The following is an 8,024-nucleotide window of genomic DNA, read 5'->3' as shown; positions in this document are numbered from 1 at the left end:
CGCCCGCCGCTGCCCTGGGGCGACCCAAAGGTCTCGAGCCGCTGAGGCGCGTGGGCGCGACGGGCGGTGCGTCGCATGGGGGCGGCTGCGGCTGTGTCTCAGACAGACGCTGACGAGGCGGAGGGGTTGGGAGGCGTGGGCATGGTGGCGACTGCCCCTGAAGCTCGGCCCCTGTAGTTGTTCACCTGGCAGCCCTGCATCGCCTCGCCTCATCTACATTTGCACAGCTGCAGGAAGCAACTCCTACGTTTGCACAGCTGCAGCCGGTGCTTGCTCTGCGGCGGCGGTGCACCTTGTGCACCGCCGCAGCTCAGAGCTTCATTCAGTGAATCATTGAATAACGACCGAGCCCCGCACACCGCAGCCGCCATGCCGCCCGTGCGACGCTCCTTCATCAATGCAAGCAGGCTGGTGGCACGCGCGTGCGCGCGGCCACACTGGTGGCACGCGCGTGTGCGCGGCCACAGCAACTCCACACACATTAGCACCACCATTTGGCGCTGCTGCGCTTTCCGGCTCCGCGCGTACCACGCGGCATCCGAGCCTCTCGCCGGCTGCCGCCGCGACAGCCGGCACGTGTGCCATATACAGCTGGGCAGCTCAGGGTCTCCCTATTTTGCATTGCACAGGCAAGTGCGTTGCCCGATCCGGACCAGCGATGCCCTTTTGATCAAAGGGCTTCTTACACATCTACTGCCCCTCTGGCAAATTGCGCTTACCTTCTCAGGCCGCAAAGCCACTGCCTCCCCTGCTCAATTTTGATGCCGGTGTGGGCATGCGACATGAAACATGGTGGTGTATAACCGCTGTGTTTGCATGGGTCCCATTACCTGTACGCACTGCGTGCTTGAGGCTTGCAGGATTGCACACCCCTTGGTCTTGGGCAACGTGCTTCCCACTGCCAGGGTCTAAGGGTGGCAGCTGCGTCGGCGCCCCCGACAGTGGCAATGAACGCGTTGAAACGGGGCGAGCTGCTGAAGGGGGAGTCTTTTTTGAACTGTGATAACACCATTTTGTAACCAAGGCAATACCATTGACTGGATGGCACTGTCGCCTAGTCCCCCAAGTGTGACTGGGCATTTTTTCGGCTGCGCTTGGTGGCTGCGGTGCAGAGCCCCAGCTCAGCGGGGGTCAGGGCAAGGGGGCCCGCTTCCCCGCTGAGGCTCAGGGTGTGAGAGGGGCACCCAGAAACGGGAGGATTGCCTCACGTCCAAGACACAACAAAGTCGCGACCTGATGGCGGCGCCAGCGAACTGGCGGTGCGCCAAGCCCTTCCACTGCCGCTCACACACCGGCAGCCACAGGCGACACCTTGACGGGCGCGGCGCACGTGCCTGCGGCCCCTCAGGCTGTGCGTGGCTGCTTCTCCTCGCCCTCGCGCCGCTGCTCCCCGCACGCGTCCGCGTCCTTGCCGGTCCTCTTCTTGTAGGCGTCACAGATGGAGCGCTCAAAATCAGCCACATCGCTTCCGCCTGGGCAGTCATACCTACAAGGCAGGAGCAGGAGGGCCGCGCGTGCACATGCGCTTTGGGAACGAGCAGGGCCGTTTGCGGCTGAAGGCAGACGTGCGGGCATGGGCAAGCAGCGATGCAGATGCGCATGTCATGCAGTGAGCTGCGGGTCTGTTGACAGCACACATGCACGCGCTCCGTCGCGGCGCACAGACCCCCAAGCCCGTGCACGCGCCGGCCGCGCCACTCCCAGCCCCCGCGCACCACTCGCCGCCATCGCGCACGCAGCGCTGCCGCTTGTCGACCGCGACGGTGCAGCTGTGCACCACGCCCCGCCTGGCCACCACCGCCGCGCTCGCGTACAGGAGCCCGCGGCCCTGGGGGCCGGCGATGCAGCGCTGGACTGCGGTGCGTGCAGCGTCCGACGCCCCGACCTGTGCGGGTGGCGGTCACGGGCGTCGTGGGCGGCTGCGTGAGTTGCGCTGCACACGCAAGCCGGTGTGGCCACGCGGCATAGGCGTCAAGGCTGCATCCAGCGCCACGGCCGCACCGCTTCTGATGATCAATCGGGCCTCAGGTGCAGCTGATTGGCGTCGGCTACGCTGCATGAACCTGCGCGTTTGTAGCCCCCAGGGCGCCTGCTCGCCTGGCGACTTGCTGTCTTATCAAAGGGTTCGCACCCACCTTATCAAGGCAGGTAGTGACCAGCTCAGGACTGGATACCGGCAGCCCGCTGTCCCAGGAGCAGGTCAGGAACCTGTAAAACCAGTCGAAATTGTGATCTGGGGGTGTGTGGCGGCCGACGCACAGCTGCACGAGGTTGCCGGCGCACTCCTCGTCGCCGTGCTTGCAGGTGATGCCGCCCTTGTTGTCGACCTGCATGATGTACCTGTTGTGTGTGTGTGTGTGTGTGTGTGTGTGTGTGTGTGTTTGTGTGTGTGTGTGTGTGTGTGCACGTGTGCGTGTGAGAGTGTGCACGCGTGCGTGCGTGCGTGTGTGTGTGTGTGTGTGTGTGTGCACGTGCGTGTGTGTATATGCGTGTCCCATCTGACGAGTAGGCCCCAGCACGATCCAGCTGCCCACTGCTCTCTCCGCTCACCACCTCCGCTCGCACCGCCACCCACTCTGTGCGTACGTGCACGATGTCGCTCAGCTTCTCAACGGTTTCCTGCAGGTAGTGCTCGCAGTAGCTGGCGTCCGGGCACTTGCTCATCACAAACAATTCAAGCAGCACCTTTTCCTTGGGCAGCGCCACCATGCCGGCACTTGCAGCGACTGCGTCGCGCTTAGGCTGGTCGACGGCTAGCCCGGTTAGGGCGGCCATTGATGGCTGCCACTGCTGAGGTTGCTGCTGCGTTTGCTGCGTGTGCGCAGGCACATGTGCGGCGCGACCACGCTGCGGCGTCATCATGGCCGCTTGCCGGTGCTGCCATATTGATGAGAGGTTCCCGGGCCAACAGGCGACTAGAAGTGCAAGGGTTGCTATAGAAGCGATCGCAGCGATGCGCGCCCGCGAGGTGGAGCCGTGGGCACGGCTCCCGTCGGAAAGGGGTATGTAGCCTGGCCTCGTCATATTGACGGTACTGGTAAAGATATAAAACGCCAAGGATTGCGATCGTTCTCTTGGCGATACCGTAATATGCGACCATGCCTGGCGGCGGGGAAAGCCGCTGTTTGCTGTGATCTGTGGTGTGCCAGATGATCTTGGCCGGGGCTGGCCTGGATCGTGTGCAGGTTCCCTCACAGATGTAATTCTGCAGCAAACCTCAAAAATTTGGAGGGCACCATGCCATGTCGCACGGCACATCTTCACAGAGGCCCTGCGCTTGCGGTTGGTGCTGGTCATTGGCAACCGACAGTACCGTATGATGAGATGCCTTTGCATGCCGGCTTGTGGCTGTTTCACAAGATGGGCTACAGATGCGGCCGATGGGTAACTCTTCGCATCGCATGACCCCGCAGCAGCAGACAAAGGGTTGCCTTGCCCGATTGCTGCACGGCAGCAGACAAACTCTGCGCTCCCTCCGTCCCTGCGTCCACTGCTGACACAGCAGCCTGCCGATCAAGATGTTGGGCTGCATAAACTGGTGTGACCAGCCAATGTCCCCACTAAACCCTTGGAGGCTGGTGCCGTCTCTGAAGCCCCACAGCTGACAACCACAACGCTTCACAAACCCGATCTGCCGGCAGGCTTGTCTTGCCCCTGCGGGCCAGCCAGATGCCGTCACCCCAGCCCTAGCTTGCTTCACCCCACGCATGTCCCTGACTGCTCACCCTCTACTATCATGATCTTGACAGTCAATGCCACAAATGAAGGCTCCAGGTGTAGAGCCTTTTGTAGTAATCACTCTTCACCTGCTTCGAGGCAGCTAGAAAGGGTTGTTCAGACTCGGATGGTTCACCCGCCCATCAACCCAAACCCGTTTGCTTCCTTCCGAACGAAGCTGCCAAGGAGTCCTTGGCAGCTTGTGCAAGCAGCCTATATGATGTGTTACAATGGTGCAATTTCCTGCCTTGCAGGACCATGGCCGGCCTGTGTCAACCACTTGGGTTTAGACCGATGTGTGCTGCTTACGAAAGCAGAGGTATGGAGCAAACAAAGTGATGATCATAATAAAGAATAAAGTGATTACGCTTTGGACAAGACATCTCAACAAGCGAGTTAGCAACATACACACACCACACGCCACCCCACTATGTGACAGCGGCACCCATGACGTGTCGGCCTGGATAGCCAGGAAACAATCCCCAAGGTTCCCTCATCGCTCGCTAACAACACACGACATCTCAAAATCCAGACAACAATAGGAAGAACCTTGTAGAGTCACACGAGCCGCTTGAGCACCAGCGCAGCTGCCCTGCTCAGCAACGCGGTCAGCGGCTCCTGCTGCTGCGGCGCCCCCGACCCCTCGGCTCCCGCCTGCTGCTGCTGGGCCGCGGCCGCGGCGGCCTGCTGCTGCTGAATGCCGGCCGCCACGACCCGCCCAAGCGCCAAGATCCCCGCCGAGACCGCCGCTCCCGCCAGGCCCCCGATCAGCGGCACCCAGCCGCCGAGCCGCACGCCGCGCAGCACGCACCACTGCGCGAGCCCCGCCTGCGACGACGTCAGCTGCAGCGCGACGAACGGCAGCAGCGCGACGAGCTCGAACCAGCGGTGCCAGTGCCACGACTTCGCGGCGTTGAAGAGGGTGGCCATGCCAAAGAGGCCGAAGAGGGCCCCGTTCATGGCGGAGCCCGCAATGGGGGCGCGGCGCGGCAAAAGCAGGAAAGCGGCGGCGGCGCCGCCTGCAAGGGTGCCGAGGCGGCGCGGGGCGGGGTTGGGTGGGGTAGGGCGTCGGGTCAGCAAAGGGATGGTGATGGAAGTTGGTTCTGAAATTGCATCAGGTGGCCAAGCGCAACTGATGGTCAACGCGTCATTGACAACCCCAGGAAATACAGGCAGAGCTAAGCAGTGAGCACGCTGCAGGAGCAGGAACTGCCAGGCAGGCGGTGGCACAGCAGCCGCCCCATCCACACCATCGTCTGAGGTCGAGTTCAGAATCAACCGCGCCAAACCAACCTGCCGCCGAAAGGACGTATGACAGCCACAGCCCCTGGCCACCCTCCACGTTGTCCACCACGCGTCCGAAGACGTACCCAAAAAACAGGTTCCGCGCCAGGAGGTCGACCCCGGGGCTGAGCCACGCGTCGGACAGCACCGTCCAAGGCCGCGCGCGGTCCAGGGCGAGCGACGCGGGCGGCAGCAGGCCGAGCAGGGCGGTCGCGGCCCACGCGGCGGCGAGGGACAGCAGCAACGCATGGTTCGCTGTGAAGGGGACCTGGTACGCGGCGGCGGCGCCGCCTGGCCGTCGCACCGCTGCGGGTGGGGGTGTGAATGTGCATAGCGCGGTTTCATCAGCCGTCTTTGCGTACATCCATGCGGGCGTTCCTGTTGTTGGGGCCCCGACCACTTGCTCATCGCGCCCTGTGCGCCCGCACGTCGGACCTGCTCGGCCCTTGGGTGGGGGTAGTCCCATGCCAGCATACTTGTCAGCAAATTTGAGGATGCTGTCGATCACGTCATCGCTCTTGCCCCCGTTGCCGCCGCCCCCCCCAGGCCGCTTGGCAGCACGCGCAGCGGTGATGGAGCGCGGCGCCAGGCGTATCGGCACTGCCGATCGCTGCCAACGGCGCAGAGGACGCTCTAAAACGTATGTATTTTGTCTCGGCGCGATTGGCCCGAGGATGGTGCTGTGTACATCAGATCGAGCGGCAAGCATTCTGATAAAAACGAGGAGAGGATATGCATTACATATGCTTCGTGCACGTAATTATCACACAATGTATCGCATCATAGACTGCGGCGCGCTACGCTTCCGAGGCTTTCGTCGTCGTCGCACCGAGATCATCCCCGGTGTTTTTTCAAGCTCCCATTTGCTGAGCAAAGCAATCGTTAGCGATAGAATTCAACAGCCATTATGATCCCTGTAGGTGTTTCCTCGTGACGCCCAGGTTTGGACTGCCCGTGGGGCGTGTAGAGCAGCCATGACGGAGGCAGTAGAGGCACAGGATATGGCTTTAGCCAACGGTTCCGTTGAGCAAACCGTGGCCCCAGGTGAGCGGCCGCGGCTGTGTGATCGCAAGTGCGCGCACCTGCCATAAAGCGCCGTCGCTCCCGGTGCTGCCGCCGCAGACCCCAATGGGCTCCCGCTGCTGCATGCTTCATCGCCCTTTCGATCCACTGCAGATCTGCCGCTGGACCCTTTAGCAGCGAAGCTGGCAGAGTGCTGGAACGTGGTGCGGGACAAGCCAGAGGATTTTGCGGGGTGGACAGCGCTCGCCTCGGCAGCCGAGAAGCTGGTGCGCTCGCTGCAGCGCGAGCCGCCCGCCGCGGCCGGCCGCGCCACGCACGTCGCCGCGGGCTCGCACGCGTTTGTAGCGGCAGAGCCGCTATGATAGCACCGTGGCAGCCGCTGCTGACCTTGCGGGCAGCCTCCAACCGACGCGTGCTGTGCAGCCACGTGTACCGCCTGCTTTACGCTGCACACGCCGCCTTTCCGCCCCGGCCCCCAATGCATGCGGAGACCATATCGCGCGCCCGCTCACCCTCGGCCATTGATGGTGTCAGGACGACCCAGAGCAGCTGTCGGCGGCATACGAGGCCCTCCTGGCGGAGTGGCCGCTGTGCTATGCATATTGGAAGAAGCTCGCAGACGCGCTCACCCGCCACGGCCGCGACGCGCTCGCGCTTGAGGTGCGCCAGGCTGGCAACCGGCCGCGGCGGCGGCTTGCGGCAGCGAGCGATGTCACCATGCGCCTGGCCGTTCGGGGCCAGCGGCTCGCGGCGGGGGCGAGCATCACATGCGTGCAGCACGCGTGTGCTCGCTGCGGCTGCGATCTTCAGCATGGGCAGCCGCATGCACCAGACTGAGGCAAGAGCACAGCAGCAGCGCAGCGTGAGAATGCAGGGGCCGCTCATCTCCACAGTGCGCCGCGTCAAACCCCGCACGCAGGCGCTCGAGCGCGGCGCGGCGGCCGTGCCTTACAGCGTGCCCTTTTGGGAGCACTACGCCGCGCACGTGGTGGCCAAGGGCGCCGACCTGGAAGCCGTGCGCAGGTGCGAGCGCGGCGGCACTGCCAAGGGCAACTTTCCTCAGGTCATGCGTGCATCGCAGCTCAGATCCACGCTCTGCGTGGCCCAGAAGCGCGAAAGACCATGCTTGTTTGCAGCAGGACGAGCGCCTGCTAGAGCAGTGGCCGCCGTCCATGCACATCCACGCCCTCCCCCCCCCCTGCAGCGTGTTCGAGCGCGGCGTCGCTTACTGCTCGACCGACTACCGCGCCGCGCCGCTGTGGGACGCATACATAGCCTTCGAGCGCGGCCGCGGCGGCCCCGCGGCGGCAGCGGCGGTGTATGCGCGCGCGCTGCAGTGCCCCCTGGAGTCGCTGGACCGGCTTGAGGCAGGGTGAGGCCCTCTTTGGAGGGGGGGCAGGCACGGCGGTGCTTGCACATGTATGTGTGTGTGACACGTGATTGTTTGCGTATTCCTGTGTGTGTGTTTGTGTTTGTGAGCGTGCGTGTGTGTGCATGCGTGTGTGTGTGTGCGTGCGTGTGAGCGTGCGTGTGTGTGCGCGTGTGTGCGGGCGTGCTTGCATGTCCGTGCAAGCATTGCAGGGGCCCACGGCAGACGCACACCCTTTGGAGCTCAGTCTACCCGTTTGTTCACATCCACGTATCCGAACTGTGTCACCCTGTCACCTCCGGACTTGGCTCCTGACGAGCTCCCACTTGGCGACCCCCGTCCCCGCGCGCGCCAACTGACCGCCCTTGCACCATCACCCATCCGCGCGTGCCCACAGTCTGCGCGCCCACGCCGAGCAGCACCAAGTCAGTGAGCTGCTGTCAGAGGAGCAGGTGGCGGCGCTGCGGTCAGGGCTAGAGGCCAGCATGCCCGCGGCGTCCGCAGGTGCTGCTGCACCCGCGCCCGCGCCCGCGCCCACGCCCGCGCCGCCGGCCGCATCGGCGGCGGCCGAGCCGGCGGCGGCGCCCGCGCCGAGTGAGGGGCCCTCCGTCGCGGCGCCGGGAGGGGCGGG

The 8,024-nt window shown here is 64.1% G+C and overlaps 3 protein-coding genes across 3 annotated transcripts; 1 reads left to right on the top strand and 2 right to left on the bottom strand.

Annotated features, from left to right (window-relative positions):
• Positions 1-1,344: 1,344 nt before the first annotated feature.
• MNEG_9504 (hypothetical protein) lies at positions 1,345-2,775 on the bottom strand (the record flags this gene model as incomplete). Its single annotated transcript, XM_014042025.1, has 4 exons — positions 1,345-1,486; positions 1,716-1,885; positions 2,136-2,340; positions 2,576-2,775. The coding sequence occupies 4 exons, from the start codon at positions 2,773-2,775 to the stop codon at positions 1,345-1,347; spliced, it is 717 nt and encodes a 238-aa protein (XP_013897479.1).
• A 1,500-nt stretch (positions 2,776-4,275) lies between these two features.
• Positions 4,276-5,365, bottom strand: MNEG_9503 (hypothetical protein; the record flags this gene model as incomplete). Its single annotated transcript, XM_014042024.1, has 2 exons — positions 4,276-4,736; positions 5,011-5,365. The coding sequence occupies 2 exons, from the start codon at positions 5,363-5,365 to the stop codon at positions 4,276-4,278; spliced, it is 816 nt and encodes a 271-aa protein (XP_013897478.1).
• Positions 5,366-5,975: 610 nt separating this feature from the next.
• MNEG_9502 (pre-mRNA-processing factor 39) lies at positions 5,976-7,396 on the top strand (the record flags this gene model as incomplete). The annotated part of the gene is made up of 5 exons (XM_014042023.1): positions 5,976-6,045; positions 6,178-6,365; positions 6,559-6,684; positions 6,944-7,047; positions 7,229-7,396. Coding segments are annotated over 5 exons (656 nt in total), but the record flags the coding sequence as incomplete, so codon positions are not given.
• Positions 7,397-8,024: the final 628 nt, after the last annotated feature.

The sequence above is a fragment of the Monoraphidium neglectum genome, assembly GCF_000611645.1.
Source record: "Monoraphidium neglectum strain SAG 48.87 unplaced genomic scaffold scaffold01960, whole genome shotgun sequence".
NCBI classification, from domain to species: domain Eukaryota; kingdom Viridiplantae; phylum Chlorophyta; class Chlorophyceae; order Sphaeropleales; family Selenastraceae; genus Monoraphidium; species Monoraphidium neglectum.
The sequence above is the reverse complement of the archived record's forward strand: the minus strand, read 5'-3'. Positions and strand labels throughout refer to the sequence as shown.